General features: G+C 39.8%; 1 protein-coding gene across 1 annotated transcript in view; it reads right to left on the bottom strand.

Moving 5' to 3' along the window:
• Window positions 1–9,399: 9,399 nt before the first annotated feature.
• Window positions 9,400–21,754, bottom strand: part of KIAA1468 (KIAA1468 ortholog) — a gene marked incomplete at its 5' end in the record, with an annotated part of 35,396 nt that continues 23,041 nt past the window's right edge. The window contains 3 exons of the mRNA XM_010082943.1: window positions 9,400–10,183; window positions 16,547–16,617; window positions 21,083–21,171. Of these exons, the coding sequence (XP_010081245.1) occupies window positions 10,063–10,183; window positions 16,547–16,617; window positions 21,083–21,171 (281 nt within the window). The remainder of the gene's footprint in view (window positions 10,184–16,546; window positions 16,618–21,082; window positions 21,172–21,754) is intronic.

Here is a 21,754-nt window from a genome sequence, read left to right as displayed (position 1 = left end):
GACGGGACGGGCATGTCTGGGTGACTGACTCTGCCTCCTCCTGTGGCTCCTTTTCCTGCCACCGAAGAGAAACTAGATCCTTCCAGCCAAGACCCCGAGCCCCAGCAGCAGAGCGAGGCACATTTGAGCCAGCTACTTCTCCTTCTTCCTTTCCTTCCTCTCAGCTACACGAGGGGAGAAGAGAGAAGAAGAAGAAAAAAAAAAAAAAAAAAAAGCGCCTGGCTGTAGTTCCCACAACATTTCCTCAGACTTGACATGCAGGTTTTTTTTTTTCCCCTCTTCTTGTCCCTCCCTTTCCTTTCTCCACCCCCTTTTACAAGAAGTTTAGTCACCATGCCCACGTACCTCCTCCGGCCGAGGGGGACTGCTTTCCCAGCATTTCTCTGCACAGCCAGCCATCCATCCATCCATCTGCCTCCCACCCTCTGTGCCCTCTATTCCAGCCCTCCCCTCACCCGGCACCTTCCCTCTCCTCCTGCCTCTGGATATTGCCTTAATGCTGTCAAGAGGACATCTTATGCCTCAGATGGCCTACCACCTTGTGCTCTGATCCGCCCTGGCACTGGGGAGAGCCTCCCGTCCTGTCCCATCTCTGCTCCCACAAACCATCCCTGCAGGTGCCAGCCTCAGCATTGGGTGCAGCTCAAGGCCCCCCATGCACTTTGCTTTGTCTGACAAGTGGGAGCTGGCAGGTGGGATTGCTGCTAGAGGAAAGAAAAGCAGGAGATGTGCTTCAGGAGCTCTCCTAAAACACCCCACACCATGCACGGCGTCAGTCCCTAGCACCTAACTTGGGGCAGTGTGTGCAAAGTGGCCTCCTGCCCCCCCCAAAACACAGTCATTGCTGACATCACCAACCCAGTAGCGACCGCCTTGCCCACCAAAAGAGCAGTGGCAGCTGGTGGCATGGCATGCCGCTCATGGGCAGAGCTGGCGATGACCCTGGACTTGTGAAGGGCGCAGGACTCCTCCTCTGCAGTAGGGCAGGACAGGGCAGAGCTGCACATCAGTGCCAGGATACGGGGGCTGAGGATCCAGCAGAGCTGATCGCGTCATTACACCACCTTCCCTGCCTCCCCACGCTCACATGCCCGCTGTGAAATAAGCTGGGAGCATTCTTCTGACTTGAGTGAATAAGGAAGTTGTTCTTTCACTTGTGTATTTAGATTTAACCCTTGACCGGGGGGTGGGGGGGAAGTTAGTTGCTCTACATTTGCAAATAAATAAATAAACTCAAACACAAAATATAAGAAGAGGATATACATACATGTAAATTCTTTACCTGTGCTGCTGTGGTCTGATTTCTGCTCAGAGGAGTGATCCTCAGAGCTAGGGAGCACTGGGCACAGAAACACCTGCTGGGTTTCTCTGCTGTAGCTGGTGTGGAGGGCCTGCCTGCATGGCAAAACAAAGCTACAACCTTCACTTCACCTGTCCATAGTTTCCAGGGGCCATAAATCCAGACCTTTCTAATCTTCCTAAAGTTCCTTTCAACACTTAACACCCTCAATGTCTTCTGCAAGCATGGGGTCCTGCCTGTGCTCAAGCAGGTCTCAGTGCCCATGCTCCTCTGCCCGGTCTCCACCATGGCGTGGCTGTTTGGGCACTGGGAGCTCCTACGTGGGTTTGATGCTCCGCAAGGGGATATGGGCCAAAACAACACTGCACGATGTGCCTGGCTTAGGGCCAGGGGCTGGTCCTGCTGCCCATTGACCTCAAGAAGAGCTAGGACAAGGGACATGCTGGTGGGTTTTGGCAAGCTGTACAGCTTGCAACTGCAGTGTCAGAGCCCTGCTGACCTGCCAGAGGAGTCGGGGGTCTCACCACACTTGGGCTGGACAAGCTACAGCTCTGGTTCCAAACAGAAAATGAGTTGGGGGTAAGGGGTGGGAGAGATGGCCACAGCACCCAGCCTGCCCAGTAGGCAACATGTACAAAGCCAACTTCACAGGGGGCTTTGCAAGGTAAGGCGTGAGGCATAGGTAATGTACATGCCCAGCTGCTGGCAGCTACGCTGTTCCTATTCCCCTACAGTCCTGGAGGGAGCCTGGTGAGACAGTGGGGCAGTGCCAGGTGAGATCCTTCTGCCAGAGCCACATCCACCCACTGCTGAAAACTCACAGCCCTGTGCCAGCCAGGGTGTTTTAAAATATTTGTATTTAAGGTACAAGGAAATGTTTCTTTTTAAACAGAACAGTCTGTTAAGTCTCTTCCCCTTTTCACATTTAGCACAATACCAAAGCTATAGGCTGTGTTTATTTACCAGCTGCTCATTTTAACCACAGATTTACAGGAGCAAACTCACATTGTCATGAGCAGTTAGACACGTTATTGGCTCACTCTGAAGGTGCTGAGTAAAGGCTTTGAAGGCACTGAATAAAGCCAAGCCCTGTTCAGCTCAGAGGAGCACCGGATAGTTCAGTGTTGCACGATAGGTACTTTTGAGTTCTCATCCCTGATCCTGCCTGAAGTATTTCTTGTTCAGGCTCAGATTTCTCTCATTTTCTACCCCTGTGACAAAACAGCCTCATTTTGAAAGTTCAGACATTTTCCTCTGAGTTAAATTTTATGTTTCTGAGCCAAAACCCGCAGAAACCACTACTGGGTGCTTTATAGTCATAATTAAGTATTGCAGTAGATCGTTAGAAACTGAAATGTGAATGTTAGAAAATATGAACTAGGGAATGAATGTATAGGAGAAAGTGCTGTCAATGCTCTCACGTTTATTGCATATATTATTCTGTGTAGCACAAGTAAAAACTAAAAATTTACACCAAAAATGACTTCTCTGCCTTTTCTTTTATAGAAAAGATTTTTTTTGGGTATTATAGAACACTAGTTTTTCAGCTACCTTTGCAAAGCAGTGCTGTCAATGCTCTCATGTTTATTGCATATATTATTCTGTGTAGCACAAGTAAAAACTAAAAATTTACACCAAAACTGACTTCTCTGCCTTTTATAGAAAATATTTTTTTTTGGCTATTATAGAACACTAGTTTTTCAGCTACCTTTGCAAAGCACCTGTTTTGAATAAAACCAAAATGCTTGAAATCTAAAAATTTCAAACTTACAGTGGCACTCGGGTCCCTCCAGTTTCTGTTCACCACTGTGGCATGCAAGCCTAAACTGGACTGGCCTGCCTTTGGGATGCCCTTTCTAGAGAAGAAAGATGGAAAACCATGTGCAGCCTTAGAGGTGCGAAGACTCAAGAGAGTTCCCCTGGATGATATCAGGATCCCTTCCCTGGTGAAGCCTGCCATGGAAAACAAACCACAAGCATGGCTGACCGCTTACCAGGTCAGTACAGATCTCTTCTCACCTCCTTCCTAAAGAAGGAAAAGTGGAAAGTACATACTAAATAAAATTTTAAAAGAACTACAGCATTCAATGTAGTACTGCAAGTTTTGTAACTGTCTGAAAGCGAAACCACTTCAGCATCAGTGTAAGAATACCTTTTTTCCAGGAGCTTGGCTAAACAGCGACTAACACCCAGGCAACCCTTGAATTTGACTCCCATCTTCCTGAAACTTTCAACCCAAAGAGCAAAGATAAGGAATGGTTTGGTGGATACACCAGCTGACTGGGCAACATCACAGCACCTGTAGGTTCACGTTCACATCCCCAGCTAGTGCTGAACTCCCCTGCCCCTGACCTGCAGAAGGGCCCCAGCCCCTCGTGATGCCCTGTTTCTCCCAGGAGAGAGAATTATGAAACCTAGGGAGAGAAGCAAAACTGAAAGGCACATGCTTGCACCGCAGGATGCCTTTTCACATTGCACAGGGAGGCAGTGGAAGTGCTTCCATTCCCTTGCCTCTGACATCCTGTAGAGGGATGAGATGAAGGGTTTTGTTGGGTCTAGGTCAAAGTTTTTCTTCCACTAGATGTTGTAAAGGTTGTCTGGGATTTCAGGGCTCTGAACTCAATACAGGCTTTGTAAATATGAGAACCTGCCTCTCAGCAGGTGAGCGAGAAATCCAGTGCATGTGCAAAGTTACAGCTCTAGGAAAGAGCCCTCTAAATCGAGGGGGTGCCTTGGGGGGACAGGTGGGCCAACAGAGCAGCTTCTGGAGTATCAGCAACCCGTCTGTCATGGGGCCAGGGAGAAAGGCTGCCTCCAGCTGCCTCATCACCTGCCACAGGGAGAGGGCCCTACTCGATGATGCAATACATCAAGTCAGGTTGGATGGGGCTCGGGGCAACCTGATCTTGTGGAAGATGTTGCTGTTTACCATGGGGGAAATCCGACTAGATGATTTCCATGGTCCCTTCCAGCTCCAACTATTCTATGATTCTATGTGGAGCTTTTTACACTGAACTAAAGAGAAAAAACAGTAGAAAAACATCTGCATACATTTAGCACAGGGAGTTCTAGCTTCTACTGAGGTCTCTAGTTATTAAAATAACTCCATCTTAAAAAAATCTATTATTTAAAAAAAAATACATACACAAAACCATGCCATCAACTTGAAACTGTTTTCTTCCTGTGAAATGCACAGTTCCATAGCAGATTATTGCTCAACGTCCTTGAGATTTTCAAATGCACAAATATTTTTCATGACAGAGCAACTCTAATGAAGCTCCTTAGTTACACTGGTGTGGTTTACACAACACACCTTCTAGAATCCCACAAAAACGTACCAGTGCTGAATGCCTGTCAAAAACCTGAAGTTTGTAGCATTCAGAAGAAAAAAGCTCATCACAACCAGCCACTGCTAATGCGTCAAATACTGGAAGCAGGTGCAAGCACACACTGAGCTCATAGGTTATAACTAACTACTGTAGCAATGTCTACATACTTCCGGAAGGGACTACAAAGTTGTGGTGAAATTTTGGCTTTGAATATTTGCTCATGCTTGCAAGAGACACCAACTTTTTTTGCTTAAGTCACATATTCATCCTTAGCACAAGAGCACTACTGGCATGAACTTGGGAGCTTGAGCTACCAGGATACACCTCAACCTTTGTCCTGCCTGGAGATGAGTCTTTAAGGCTGGCAAACACCCAACAACCCCTCAGCAGGAGGACTGTGACCACAACTCCTCTGAAACACCCTGCAACACCCCATTACAGTTTCACAGAGCCACCCTGTCATTTTATCTAAGAGCACACTTAATGATGGTCAACTTCTTTGAAAACTCACCTGAATATTGAGATGACTCATACTCAAGAGCAACAGAGTGCATTCATCCCTCAGCAAAGGGTCAAATCTAGATTAAACCTTATTAACTACTTATTAAACAAGACAGCTGCTTCTTCCCTGTCCCCACTTCCCTGATCCCCTTGCAGCATATTTAAAGGGAAGGTGTAACACGCTTGTCAGAATGACACACAGGATCCCACAAGGCACATACTTCACTACAGCTGCTGTAACTTCAGCATTTTGGACTCCATCATACTGCCTCCACCTCAGCTGCACCTGAAGCTGAAGAGGTTTCCCAGGTTTTGGGGAATGGTAAAAATCTCCATTAATGTATAGGGCAAAGAGCAGCAGCACAAGACCACAATCACAATAATTTTGGGAATAGCAGTATGCAAATACACTGCAGACAGCCTTGTTTGTATGGACACAATATTTAAATAACAGAAATAAAAGGTATCTGCCTCTGTGGGATGGAAAAGTTGAAGGTTAGAGTACAAACCAGCCTGAAAATACAGTGAATGAAGGATGCTGTGAGGAGCACATGCAATACCAGAGCTGGGAAAGGAGCCAGACAGGCCACTGTCATGGCGTTGGCCCTTCACACCACCTCACGAATCACCTTTTCAAGTCACTGACTTCTACAGTAGAACTGCTCAAGCTCGAAGTGTCTAGGAACTAGAAATCTTCAGTCTAAGGAAGTCTTTCACTACACTGGAAGTATGATTGAAGTTCAAGCTCAGCACGTAGTGCAGATGCCTCCAAAGATTTCAGCTGTTTACCACTGACTTGCCTGTCTGTTACAAACTCTACAAAAGCAGAATCATATTTTCTTACAGCTTACCTATAAGCACGAAACCTGACCAGCATTAAACCTAACAGCAGAACGCGTTAGAAACAGCTTCTCTGAACATGAATACTTATTCATGGTTACTCATAGAGGTTAGTTAACACACAATATATTAGTATACAGCATGATAATCCAGGACTTGATTAGCCTACTTATTCAACAACAGCACTCCTCTATGCCTTTCTTGACCAATTTTATAGTCTAAAACAAATTAGCTACATATCTGAATACATTTACTAGAAATGTTAGCCAAACACACTCAGTGAACCACCAACCAGCCCCCTTTAAGTCTTGTGCCTGGCACCACACTGCAATCCTGTAATTCATCAGCATTTGCATCTGATGCAAGAAATTCTGTGATTCTGCCTTGGATCGATGCCGTGCCAATCACCTTGCTATAGTGGCATATCAATGAATTTCTGCCCCGTGAAGCTTTGCTGGTTCTTCGTGGTTTACTTAAATATCAACACCAAAAAGTTTCACATGGGAAATTACTTAAAACATTTTGAATGCATGATACTCACCTTTAGAAACGGCACGAAAATGTAGAGCCCCTTACTCCAGGAACAGAAAAACACCATTAACACTGTCACAATGCAGAGAATAGAAATACTCCACACTTCTGCATCTTCTGCACCATTTTGAATCATCTTACCATCCATATGTAGCAATGAATTCCCACAATATATTACAAAAACTCCTCCTTGTTCTTCACAACAGATCTTTTTCATGGACAATTTTTATAGTTCAATCTTAACATTTTAATTTGCAAACATCAGCTTCCTCATTATCTCTAACCACAAATCCATTCAAAGTCTGCTTTTAGTTCTCCTAACCAGACCATACTTTTATGTACAGCAATAGCACCATTTTTTTTTCTCTTCTTGGTGCAAAAGGGGAGTGGAACAGACTAACAGAAGAAGAATGTGCAGTTTTTTTTAAAGAGCTCCCTTTATTCACCTTGATTAGAAGATAAAAATTTGCCTTATTCAGAAAACAATCTCTTTCAGAACAAAATACATGCATACTATCAGTCAGCCTTATGTTAATTTGCAGAAAACATATTTAGATCATGAACACTCGTTCAGGCAGCTGTGTACTTTCAGCCCACTGATCATCTTTGCTGAAGAGCACAAGAGTCAATCCTTTAAAGAAAGATACTAAGCTTCTGAAATTACACTAGGGGCAACATGAGACCTTCAACATATCCCCTATTTAAAGCCAACAAGTTGTTGAAGTTCAGACAGAGCTAGTAAAGCCAACACTTTGGTTTGGTGTGTTGTGGTTTTTTGTTTGTTTGTTTAACAGAATCCTCATTGTGGAAAAATGATAAGGAAATGAAGATAACCCTTTGGGGATTAATTACTGTCTTCTTTTAATGAAGCATTTTCTCCTAAAAGGCTTACTTAGCTTGTTTTATGTAACAACAGGAGGAAAAAAGTTAATTTAAAAATATTCTGGTAATTCTTTTCTGTAAAGATTTCTCACTTTGCTTTCCCAATTCTGAACACTACAGTGACATAGCTAGGAGGAAAAAAAAACCCAACAAACAAAACAAAACCCCCATAGAACAACTTCTTGCCATCTTCTTGAAAATTTGTCAGTATTTGGTAAACTAATAAACATTTAAGAAAAAAATCCTGCAACCAATACATACACTAACAGAGACCTGAAATTTAGGAGATGAAACTCCTGAAGACAATCTGCATAAAGGTTGTTGGCTACACAGATTTTTTTTTAACCTCAGTAGTTACTATGACAGGGGAGCTGTTATTCCTGGGATTCTTACTCGAATTCTCCTTGGATCAACCGGTATGAAGTAAAATGTTGACTAGCAAAAGCTAAACTTTGCAAGGGGCTGGAGAGACTGGACCCAGCTGGGCAAAGATGCTATATTTATACTAACAAACTAGAGTCTCATCCCACAGTCATACAGAGTTAAACTGCTGTCACAGTTTTTTGGCTTGTGCCCATTAGCAGGTTCCCAAACACTGGTTGAAGTTCAGCATGGGCTAGGAGCCATTCTCACAGGCAGCTGCCCTGCGTTGGAAAGTAAGAGTTTAACCATAAAGTCATCATTTTGATCTCATGACTGCAGAGCTATCTCTGGCACTGCAACTACTAGAACAGACATAGGAAAAAAAATAACTAGAAGTGTGGCATGGGAGAGGAGGAGACCCTGCATGAAAAAGGCAATAAAGCCACGTGACTAGAAGCCAGAGTGAAACAGGCACATTGAGATGGGAAATATAGCAAGTTCAGTCTACCATCTGCTAGGTAAAAAAAAACATGAGGCTAAAGAATTTCTGCACATTAGACCTCTCTCCTGTAACAGCTGGTTTAATGCGATAATCTTTTTTGGAGAATACTAAAAGTAACAAGACAAAGCAGGTATACAAAATTTTTTATTGACAACAGAACAGTAAAGAGGAATGTCACCACTTGCCATTCCTCAGGAATGTCTCCATTTCACAGTTAGTCTGCTGAAAGTATACTTTCATGGTAACAAGCAACATGAAGGCATGGAGCTGTCTGTAATCTCAAGAAAAATGTTTCAGTGCAGTGTAAAGGGACCGACAGTGCGCAAGTGTGTAGCAGGCCCTGTCACAACACAGACATGGCAGGCAACTTTATATGCAGAGCCAACAGGCACAGACATGAAGCACTCAGAAGTCTCAAATTACGGCCATTATTTCCATCTAAAGGCAGTACCTTAAGTGCTGCTCCATACACATTCTGTTTCACAAGTGCATAGTTTCTTCCCTCACTTCTTTTGCTTCCCCTGTCCTCAAAGATGTTAATACCTCCTGAATGGTACCACCTCAGAGAATGCCTGAGCTTTGTATTTTGTTACTTCACACTAGTTCATGCATGCACTTGAGTTTACTTTCAGAAGCTTATATTGACATAAAAAAGGAAAAAAAAAGGTGCTGATTAAGAATAAAAGGATTTAGTTAATGCTTCCTTGCTAACAAAAATATTTGGTAGTTGTTGAAGATAATCCTTGTAATGTCATTTTTATAAAGTATGTATGCAGCCTACTTAACATTTTAAATAAATTGCATGTCATAATCTTAACATAATTTCAAATACTCTGAAATTAAAATTGAACTGAGATTCACTCTAAACAATAAAATATCTTAATTTTAGCTTTCACAGTACACAGAACTGCACACTGAGTGCAAGATGAAAGCACTCTTTCTCCTGCATAAGTTTCCTCTGCCTGCAAAACCATCCTGGGACCCCCGTGTAGTAGTTTAAACATTTGTTAACACCATTCTATGATTTATTAATTTATCATGTTTTTTCCTTTACTTAGTGGATGTGCCTCTGGATGTGTAGACTGGTTGTTAAAGTGCTTTAAAATAAAACGAACACCCCAACAAAAGAAAACATCCCTCAAAAAACCTCAACAGATGCAGAGAATTTTACATGAAGGACTATGTACAGCATTTACAACGTCAGCAGAAAGCATCCGAAACATGAGCATTCCCTGCAAACTGATGCAGTGCAAGCAGTCTCATACATTAGATAATGCAATTCCTCTGGATTCAAGATGCACAATACTTACAAAAACAACCTTAGAAGCACAGACAAATGCTGGTGGCTCTTCCTCTTGTTTTTAGAAACGTAATAAAAAAATCTGCATTACTCTTTCATAATTTAAATACATAAGTAATCTCCACTTTTATTACTTCATGACAATGACTTCAAATTTACATTATTTTGTACCGTCATAATAGCTCCATGTATAATACAGATATTTGCTGATATCCTGTCAGAAAATTAAAAAAAAAACCCTTCCACTATATAAAAAAAAATTATGCTGGAAAGACAAGAACACAGAACAGTGACTTGGTACAGACTATAATTTCAGTTTTATATCAACCACAGTTAACCCAAAATTAACAGATACACAGCGATATTCAAAAGCAGTGCAAATATCTTTGGAGGTTAGAATAAAATTATACTACAAGAACATAAGACAGAAGAAATAAAAGGCAAATACTTCAAGTACAGGAACCAGTCTCTGGGAGGTTCATCTTAGTGTTAGCTGGAAGTTCCTTTTCCCATCTTACTTCTTCCTCTGGAACACATTAGCCAACATTGCACCTGATGTAGTCAGCTGGCCCATTTTGTTCAAGAACTTGGTCTTTGTGTCTTCACTCACAAGGCTTGCTGCAATTGACATTGAGCTAGGAAAGTAAAAAGTTTAGTGACATAAGACTACTAAAGAAAAAGAGCACTGCGCTGTTACTTAAACAACTAAGTTTTCTCTGCATTTTCAAAGTTTCAAGATCACAAGAGACCAGTCTATCAAGAAGAACTGAAGAACCATGATTTCCAAGACCAAATACAGACTGTTAAATGAATTATCATGCCCTCAGAGTCCTAGTGAAAACTTGTAAACTGTTTTCGTGCATGCTACTTTTTCTACCTTTTACCTCTAGAAGTCACCACATGAGCATTTGTTAGCTATTTGGCAGTTGCTCTAGTGACAAATACCTGTGTGAAAGATCGGCTTTACCTTCTCACTGGAAATGTCAATCTTATTTAATATAAGAACAACACTGCTGGCTCAGACCAAGGATCTGTCTAGCCCAAGTGTCCTGCCTCCAACAGTGACTATTAGCAGACACGTAGGGAAGAGTAAAAGCAAAGTAAGTACAAAACAGTGACGTCTCTCCTTAATTTCCAACTCTTATTTTCCAAATATTTTCACCTGAGCAGAGTTTAAAATTGGTGGGCTTTGTCAGTCTGGTAAATCCCAATGAATCTTTGTTTTACATCACTTGTTCAACTTTCCTTTGATCCTCTTTAAATTTCTTGTAAACCCCACCACAGGACACTGAGTCCTATGAGTTCTACCCCTCATTGGGTAAAGAACTTTCTCCTTCTGGTTGTTGTGAATGTGACTCCTCCTTGAGTGTTCCTACTTCATACTTACTAGAAAAGACAATGGACAGTCCATAATTTTCCCACAAAGTGGGAGCAACCTAATCAATGCTGAACCTACAAGATGCTACAACTACGAACAATGTGTTAAGAAATTATCCCAATGCCGCATAATTAACTAATATTTTGTAATTTACGACATGTCACCAAGCTCAACTTTAGATACACCTAACTCTTTAGCACAGTAGGAGTAATCTGTCTCGAGACAAGAGTGCAACAAGACAAATGTATGATAGCAGGAATAAATATTCCATACTGCCTGTATTTGTAGTTAAAATGGCAAACATATTTTTCAACATTAGACAACACCAATTTTGCAAAACATTACCAGTTAAATTCTCCCTTGTGAGCTCAATGTGGACTCTGCATTTCAAAATTATACCTTGGACCACAAGGTCCGTCTTACTGGCACAGGCCAGCTTCCGCAAACTGACTTTTCAGTCTGCAAGGTTATAAACAGTTCTGTTAGACAGTTTTGCATTAAGGCATGTCAAATTGAAGTTAACTCCAAATTGCTTCAATAAAATTTGAATTATTTATTCAAAGGTAGCATGGATACATTCAGTATTTTTTCCCATTTCATACCACAAAAGAAGGTGCTTAGCGCTTGGCAGTAATGAATTCTGTTTCTTTTTAAACAGAGTATTTGAAAAAACAAAAGGTAAGCTTCTCCCTAAAGCTGTACTGTGGCTTTACAAGTAGCTTAACTGTATCGTAACTATAACCCCTCAAATGTACCCTCCTTCCATCCTTTCTACTTTTTAAGCTGAAGTGACTCCCTGTCTTTAGCATTTCCCCAGTGCCTAATGGACCTCGATCCTTGCAGGGGCCTTAGGTATGGCTTACAGAGCATACCCGAGAGTATCATGAAGCATACTCTTAGGTTTGTTTTTTTTCAGTACATCTCCTGCTAATGAAGGTGGTTATTCAAATCAATAATCTCATTGTAAATCTTATTATTAGTTGGTATTTTCTGAAAGCTCTGTGAAGTTCCTATCTAATATTTAGTGTTTAAGCACCATTTTATTGAAAAGAAGATTTCAGAATTTTTAGTAAAGTTTAAAATTTTGAAAACTGTTCTCAGGTTATATCTCTTTTTAGACAACAACTGATTAGAATTGACATTTTATTTAAAAATAATAATATTTTAATTATATTTAGCAGCCACTGATGAAGATATATATCTGTTTTGAAATTATTTATAAACGATTTATTTCACACACAATCACATAGCTAGACATCTCTGGCCACATATTTCCAGTTGATAAAACTTAGTAGGTAAGTTACTACTACTGTAAGATGGATTACTTGGGCAATTTCCTTTGATTTAATGACAAAGCAAGGGCATATAAATCATGTGAACAACAGTTTATACTTGCTACTAGGTGGCTAATAACAGGAAGCTATTCCAGCCTACGACATATCCTAAAGTTGTGTGTACTAGGGAAAATGTTTTGGGAAATCGAGTACATTCCAAGCGTCAGCAAGATTAAGAAAATAAAATTGCTCACTTGAGAAAAGAAAGGCTAGCAACTGGTGACACACCTGTAGTTTTAAGCAAACTGCTGGCATTATTCTAATGAATCTGAATAAGCCTAAGGAAAACTAGGAAATATTCAATTGACTTTCAAAACAGTTTTGGGGGATATCAGCCATCTGATGTTAAAAATTAAGAACTGGAGTGTCTAGAAGTTCATGATTTCTAATATTATGTTACTGTAAATAGAAAACTAATTCGCAACACTTGACATACTTAAAAGCTTACATATGCCCCAGAAATATTTCTGTTACTATATAAATTAAACATTTAAACATAGTAATAAAAGCAATATGAAATAAAAGAATTTGAGTCTCATATCTTTAAAAAGTAATCAGAGAACCCAAGGCGGCAATAACATATCTTGTTTGAAACACACAGTCCTATAGAAAAGCCCTTGCATTTACTCATTATTCAAAAAACAAAACGGAAACCAAACACAAACAAAAATAATGGGTCAACATCAATTTTTTTGACCAGTGTCTAGATGAATGATATGCTACATAGAATTCTGCCTGTTTTATGGGGAAGCTTTAGGTCAAAACAAATCTTCATGCTGGACATTTTATAAAAATCAGTTTGTAACATAAGCCATTACCCATGATTGAAATACCTTGTTAATTGCTAAACAAAATGTTTAACAAAAGTGGATATCCATTATTTAAAGAGACAAAGTTTAATATTTTTAGAAAATATTAAACAGGTTTCTGTGACCCCATATTATTTGACCAACCTTTTCTAACTGAGGAGCAAAGACAAAAATAACCAACAGCGTCTTATGATTATGATAAATCAGTAATTTATCTCCTGGTTGCATGTAAATCCTTTGTCAAATATATATTTAATGCTGAAATTAGGAACTGAAATTGGCAAGGACTTAGCAAGAAAAAGGAGATATTAATGTCTGTGAAAGGGTCATTCCTTCAGTGGTAAAATATTTCATGATACTTTTGTACAGTAGAAGATTGCAACCATAGCTTGATTTTGAATAAGAAAGGGGAAGGATAATTAAAGAATGAAGCAACACACTGTGAACACTTATCCTTTTCAAATCTTACAGTTTTCACCAGTTGCATTCTGAAAGAAAACACACTGGATGTAGTATCATGTTTGCATTTATCTGTTTCGGCAATGGCTTAACAGGACTGATTTCAAAATATTTTCATAAGATGGATTTTAAGTAATACAGACCTCTTACATTTAGATTAACGTGTCTGCACTGATAGAAGCTAAAGCAAGGTTAAGTCGAAACCCTACATGAAATAAAAGTTGATCACAAACTCTATTCACGCAGAGAACAGGTTTGGCGAACTAAATAGATTAAAACATTTGAGAAAGGCAAAAGCACACATCTGAAAGAAAAAAATCAAAACCCCTGTCCAACTGAAGAGCATCACTTGAGAATTAGGAAGAGTTCAGCAAAGGAATTTTGTTTCATAACCTTAGGTTTCACAGTTTAGTTAATACAGGTAAGATAATAAAAAACCTTCAGGTTAAGGTTAATGATGTTCTTTAAAGAGACCAGTTTGATATTAGATACATTAGCTGTGTTTTGGGACAGAAAATGTATTTTTTCAGAATACGTTTGCCTGAGAAGGAATCAATTTCATATTTTCTAATGATGTCTCCTAAAAGGCTGTCAAAAAGTTGCTTAAGAAGTGATAAATTAATTCACTTAAAAAAAAAAAGTATCAGACATAAAAGTCATATATTTAGATACATACACTGCTTTTATTTTTTTCTTTACATAGTCAAAGTCTGAGGTGGCAGCTTTTTTACTGCACAAAGAAAATGAAAAAAGAATATCAGTCTGTAGATTAAAAAAAGGAGTCCATAAAAACTAGGCAGGGGAAATATTTACAAAGTAATAGATGCCCATGTATGCAACTGATTCTAACAAATCAACTTGTTAGTCAAAATATTATGGTATTGCTTATGTGAGGGGATGTCCTTGCACAAGGTGGTTGCTGAGAGTCTACAGCAATTGCTCAGCACCAGATCTGCAAAGAGTCTGGCTGTCAATTCTGCCTTATCACAATTACCTATTGCGTACCTGCTATGCAAGGCACATAGTACAGGGAAACACTGATAAAACTAATGTTTGCTTGCAAAAAGTAGCATTGGGTCTAATGGGGCACTAGCAAGTTTCTATCTTGCCAAGAATAATTATCGGTAGGTTGTTTTCTAAGGAAATAGCAGGCTTACGTGCCAACCTTTAATACAGCTGAAGGCAAGCTAAGCATTCACCACCATTCCTTAAAAACAAAAAGCAAATACACAGCTGCTGAAGAATCTGAATAATACAGGAGGGGGAATGGCATTCAGAGTAGGGCTACTGGGGGGACGGACACACGGTGCGTGCCAGAAAGCTCTACTTAAGAGAAGGCAAAAAAGATAAGGGCAAAAGCACAAAGCTTGAGGAAGTAACATAGTGAAGCCCTGAGAAAAAACAACAGCATGAATGGTTCATTTTCTGGTTTTTGCCTGACTGGCTCTTTATGTTGCGGGCAAGGAATATGCCTGTGGAGTGATTAAATCAAATAAATCTTCTCTTATTCTGTGAGTAACTAATAAGTCAAAGATATACCTATTTCATAATGAAAACAGCCACTCAACTGGAACACAGTACTGTCCGTACTTCATAATATTGCCACATGAACAGGAAAGAAGGTAACAGACAGTGCATTCCTCAGATCTTAAAGGTTTTGTATTTCTTCTTCCTTAAACAGGATTTCTATATGACTAGACAGAACCAACTACCTTATTAGAACAGATACACTATGGGTTGTGATTTGTTGTAGAACCTTGACATTTTCAGTCTTAAAATTATTTGTTCATATCTAGTATACCTTGAAGAATTAACCTGATGCTCATGTCTCAAATGGATTCAGTTCTTTTAACACTCCTTTCATTATCAACTACACCAGTAAACAGGCTAATTACCTCTAGTAAAGCCTGATATGTTGTATTTGGTGCATGAGAGACTGTCTCTTTCCAGACTCTTCTTCCTGTCTCTTCTGTTCAATTCTTGTACGCTTTTTTTATTTCAGTCATTCTCAAACTACTGATTGCTTCCAGGATTTTCCCTGAGCTTCAAGAAGTAAATTCTATGGAAGCATGACATAAGTTTCAGTTAATTGCCTTGATTCCCATAGCAAGGTATTAGGACTAAGGACAGCTTCTCTTTTCCACATACCTACTGTTCTCAAACTCTCCTGGCAACACTGCTAAGGATTTATTAAGTTATACAATGACCAGTAAGAAGTTGCTGGTATGCCATTGCAGCAACAAGCAGGCAAAAGAACACATACATTTCATCATAATGACACTTAGCTTTCCAAATCTGTGGGTCTGTTAGCTTCTTTTATTATCAGGAGAGACACACACACACAAGATCCCACCTCGACCACATGTGGTGAATTGATGCATACACACCATGTGTCTGACGCCTCACTGAAGAGCTGGGTTTACTGTGCATTTGTAGAATGGGTGTCTTACTGAAGTGCAACATAGATGGCATTTTTCCAAAGCCAGCATATTTACCAAACAGCATATTCACACAGGTAGGTCAGTTTATAAGCTGGAGAAACTGTTCTTGTGTGCACTAGTCACACTCAAGCAAACGCAGCAGCCTGGGACAGGTCATTACCATAACCAGAACAATTCCTTCAGCCTGCGGGCCACTCCCATGAAGGACAGTGGCAACATGCATGCCACATGCCTTGCTCTAAGCACTTAGGCCAAGCACTCCCTGCTTTCTCAGATTCAGGACAGAAATTCAATTACTGCTTTAAATGGATAAAAAAATTAAGAAGAAAGTAACATGGGAAAACAAGAATGTTGATACAAATGATACAAATATGATACAAATAAAAATGTGTTGTCCTGGGTTTTACACTGGAGACAGAAACAACCATAAACTGAATTAAAGTTCCTAAAATCTGCTTTCAAATACAGAATATGTCAAGTGCAGGATTTCTGGTCACAAGCCTTGGACACCATTATGGAATAGGTTCCGCAAAACATTAATCTGGAGGCACAGAAAAAAGAGAAGGGGAAGTCTTACCCCTGTGGTTCTTGGACGGTCTTGTTTTCCACTTTCTGTTCACACTCTTTTATCATAGAGCTTAAAATAACCTAAGACACATAAGGAAGAGATATAAATTACTTTTTTTCGTTCACATTAGCACTTCATATGAAATCTACTCCGCAACTAATTCTGACATTAGCAGAATTGTTTAAGAAGTTTCTTTGTTATTTTTCAAGTGCATTTAAATTCCAGCTATCTGATAATTCCTTGTGGCTAGAAACAACAAAACCATTCAAAATACTTCAAGGAAGAAAAGATTTTTGAAATAGTTACAGGAATTCAAGACTCCCTCCTGCTTCCCCTGGCTTTTTAAAATAGAGCTAAAGCAAACTCACTTCTGTGACACACCTCCGTATCTTCCTTTTTTCAAACAATACTTTTTATTTATTAGCAAATAACTTTGATATATGTTCACCCTCCCTTTATTTTCCTTTAATGCTGCAATTGCTTGAAAACTCTCTAAAGGTTTCTGCAGAATATTTAAGACCAAAACCACCCCCACATTGACATTTATACATTGCTCCAGCATACAAAAAACAAAGGAACGCTTCCCAATAGCAGGTTCTGAAAGAAATTACACAATTCATTGGACAGGTATATAACTCCCTGCCCTGCCCACAACACTACTGTTTTAACGCATTAAGACAAACGCATCTGAACCACTTAGGCAAAAACACTTGCAATTGCGGAGTGTGTAGGGAGTGTAGTGACAGGACAAGGGCTAACGGTTTTAAGCTGAAAGAGGGCAGATTTAGATTAGATATAAGGAAGAATTTTTTTCCTGTGAGCGGGGTGAGACACTGGCACAGGTTGCCCAGAGAAGCTGTGGATGCCCCATCCCTGGAGGTGTTCAAGGCCAGGCTGGATGAGGCTCTGAACAACCTGATGTAGTGGATGGTATCCCAGCCCATGGCAGGGGGGTTGGAACTAGGGGATCTTTAAGGTTCCTTCAAACCCAAACCATTCTATGATATATACAATAAAGGAAAAAACCTAATTTCAATCTCTAAAATACAGATCTGTCACTAATGGTTACTACCAAGTGATAACTATTTTAAAATGTATTTATATATATAAAATAGCTGTGTTTTGTCAAATCTCTATTAGACATTCATTATACTGATAAGACGTGGCCTGGTCTGCAGGTCTACACCATTGTTCCCTCTTTCTCCAAAAGTATTACTTCAAGATTTGACACAATTTAGGTAGCAGGTGTTATATACCCTTGAATGTTTCAGAAAGCAGAATTCAAACCTGCGTAAAAGTCTCAACCAGACTACTAATCTTACTGCTAAATTTACAGTCATTTGCATAAAATATTATGCAAGTACTTAAACTCAAGAGTACAGAAGTACAAAAGAAATGCATTCAGAATTCCAGTGAAAAAGCAAGGTATCAAAAGAAAACTGAAATTTCTAGGCACAGTGGCCATTATTTTTGTTACTTAGCATTTCTACCTGTGCACTGGAGCACTTATACATTTTTGTAGATTTATCTGAATCTAGATGTTCGAAATATCAACAATACGAAGCCTTGATCAAGAGGGAGAACAGCTCAGCAAGGACCCAGAATCATCTGAATACTGGGATGGAGCCTCCATCCATTGCACAGCTCCTTCCAGGAAGGCTCCATAATTCTTGGATGAAGTGGAGCAATTCTTCCCTCTTCCCCAAATTAATTTGTCTTAAAGTTCAGGGTGAAACAGACAAAATGTATAAATATAGTATCATACTGCAGTTTTAAATTATGATATTGCACATACTGCTCACACCTATTCCCTTGAGTTCTCTTTGTTTGGTCATAGGAATGACTATGAAATCATTTAGACCTCCTTTTGAGAGAGATATTTTAGAGATCTAACTCTATGTTTAAAGACATTTAAGAGACATAACATGCGCTTAAGTATTAGAAACAATACTGTAGATGGACTAAATATTTTTATCAATTACTGATTACATCTCACTATCATGCAACTCAAAATCCAATTATTTCGAAGGGAAAAAGAAGGCAAGTGGAGAAGGGACTTGACATGGAATTAGAGATGCTGGCAACATACCATAAAAGTCTGCACAATGTGAAATGTATATTCTAAAGATGAGAGGGTCTGGCTTAAATGCCCAACTTGCACTTTTGTTTATACGAATTAAAGGAAAGCAAATATGAGGAATAAGCGGTAAACACTGCCCAATGGGATCACAAGCCAATTCCATAAACGTTACATTTCTAAGATGAGCATAAACTCTGTACTGATGTTAGAGTCACAAAAGCTAAGGCTCTGTGAATGAGAAAATGTGTTTGTGTAACTGATATCCCATTTGAACTGTGAATAATGTCACAGTGACCAAAATAATGAGAAAATAATTAATTCTGTTTATGCAAATGTCTAACTATTTGAAATGGTAAATCACATTTACTTCAGAAAACATAGTTTTAAGACAGAAGGCTTGAAAGACAGACACTAAAACTAACAGGGGTCTCTATCATCGTGCCTACAAACATCCTGTCGTAGCAAGGAACTCATTAAGCACCAGATTTCTACATTTCTGAAGTTCTACTGTTGTGAGTTTTCTAACCCACTGAATCAGGAGTAAATATTTTTAAATTTATGTTTCTCTCTGGCTAAAAAAATAAAGCACTTGGCTTCATGCCTGAAGCCAATTAATCACAGTGATGCAGAATGTGGTAAGGAAGGATTAAGAACTGTATTTATTTACTTTTTTAAAATCCTATTTAAGTGCTCCGTTCCTTTTTGGGCTACAAGACTCAAACTCAACCAAATAAGCTCTTTTGTTCTAATTCAGGGCATCTTTCGAACTGACTATGCCCTTAAACCTTAGAAGTTGCACTAACTACTATACAAAAATGAAGTATTAGTACTTTATCAGTTATCCCATTAGTGAATATGATGGAACAAAGAAAATTAAACTAAAGCCAACTTTTGCCTACTGCAGCTTTCAGATACAGTCTTAGACTTCCCAAAACACAAAACATCTCCCAGTTCACTCTGAATACAGAGGATCAACAATACCAGATCTCCCCCAGTGCTGCCTGTAGTAAGGAAGTGCAATTCTGTTGCCTTTGACTGATGATCAGGTCGCCACTGTCCCTTCTGACTCAGTCCTCTGAAGTCAGATTCTTTCCTTTCAGGTCTGAAAGGTCCTCAAGTCAATTCACCTCCAGTTCCACATGTTGTAAATTACATAAAATAATAATATACAGAAAATAAAAGAATAAGACTATAGGCTATTAGACTGAAAATATAACTGAAAGAAGGGACTTTGTTACCAAGTATAAGAGCTTAGAACTCCTAGAAGCATATAGTCATCTCAAATAACTTTTGCAAACGTAATATTTTTCTCAACTACAAAGTAATCCATTAAAGTGCAGTATTAACCTTCAAAATCCAGAAATACATTCCTTTGTACATTTTGATTACATTTTTCCTCCATCATTTGATATGTTCATACTGTCAAGATTTTCCCAACATGCAATTGAACTACGTCTCTCATTTTCTTCTCCTGACTTAATATCTATGTGTTTCAATCTCTGTTACTGTCCATCCTCTTCAAGTGTTTACAAAAATGCGCACAGACACATGGCCAAGATTTTCAAGTTTCTCAAGTCAGCTTCTCCTGCTAACTCTTCTCTTTTGCTACTCTCTCTAAGCTCCTTCTACCAAAGAAGATCTTGTTAGCTCCCATGTTGTCCTGTCTGCTTGTTATAACCTGCTTTTTACAATTCACATAATCACAGAGTGGTTGAGGTCAGCAGGGGCATCTGGAGGTCATCTGTGGTCCAACCCCCTGCTTAAACAGGGCCATCTGGAGCTAGTTGCCCAGGACTGTGTCCAGATGGCTTTTGAATATCTCCATGGATGAGACTCCACAACCTCTCTGGGCAACCTGCCCCAGGGCTCAGTCACCCTCACAGTGAAAAAGTGTTTCCTGATGTTCAGGGTGAACCTCCTGTACTTCGGTTTGTAGCCATTGCCTCTGGGCACCACTGAGAAGAGCCTGGCTACATCCTCTTTGCACCCTCTCTTCAAGCATATATATACACTGATAAGATCCACCCCCCAAAGCCTTCTCTTCTCCAGGCTGAGCAGTCCCAGCTCTCTCAGCCTCTCCTCCTATGAGAGATGCTCCAGTCCCTTTATCGTCTTTATGGCCCTTTGCTGGACTCTGTCCTGTAGGTCCATGCTTCTGTACTGGGAAGCCAGAACTGGACATGGTAGTCCACGTAAGAAATGCATCCCATGTATTTCAGGACTACACCTTCCTCATCCTTGCCTATCATCTCTCTCCTGCATTCTACCAATTTTCATCTGCATTTCCTTGGATATATTGTGGCCACTGATTTTAAGCGTATCCTTGTTTTGATGAAAAAAAACCCTCAACGCTATGTTTTGACACCACTTAGGAGTATCGCTCCATACGTTCTGGATTTAAAAACCATTACATTTCAACTTTTGCTGCGACCTGCATCTCATACTCAGTTAACATAGCTGCTCACCTCATGCTCTGGCGAGAGATGTTCCATGTCAGTTCGTAAACACTTAAGTCCTGGTAAAAAGTGACTGACCATTAAATCCTCTGAAATAACTAAAACCCAGGTTGTTAAGGTATTATAAGGATTGTCTTCTGAAATTAATACTTTTTTTTTTTTTGGTCTTCTGATAATGTTATTTTACTGAATACAGGGACAAACTACAACAGCACAACCCAATAAAATAGAACAGCATTTGACACTTCATGACTAATAAAAAAGCAAAAAGATCTTAAACTTATTTAACTTAATGTATTTCATACATCCATACCATTCTTTTAATAGTTTTTCTTAATTTACTGGTTAAGATCACAGGCTTTGTTTTTGTACCTTTTTTTTTTCCCAAAGTATCTATCACTTCCACTGTATTGGGTCTGTCTGAGATGGAGTTAACTTTCCCCATAGCAGCCCTCACAGTGCTGTGTGTTGCACTGGTAGCTAGAAAGGTGTCGATAACACCAGTGTTTCGGCTACTGCTGAGCAGTGCTCACACAGCATCAAGGCTGTCTCCCCAACACTCCCCCTTCACCAGCAGGCTGGGGGTGGGCAAGATCTTGGGAGGGGACACAGCCAGGACAGATGACCTCAACTGACCGAAAGGGTATTCCATGCCACATGACATCTGCTCAGCAATAAAAG

Source organism: Pterocles gutturalis, unplaced genomic scaffold (assembly GCF_000699245.1).
Source record: "Pterocles gutturalis isolate BGI_N339 unplaced genomic scaffold, ASM69924v1 scaffold10990, whole genome shotgun sequence".
NCBI lineage: Eukaryota > Metazoa > Chordata > Aves > Pterocliformes > Pteroclidae > Pterocles > Pterocles gutturalis.
The sequence above is the reverse complement of the archived record's forward strand: the minus strand, read 5'-3'. Positions and strand labels throughout refer to the sequence as shown.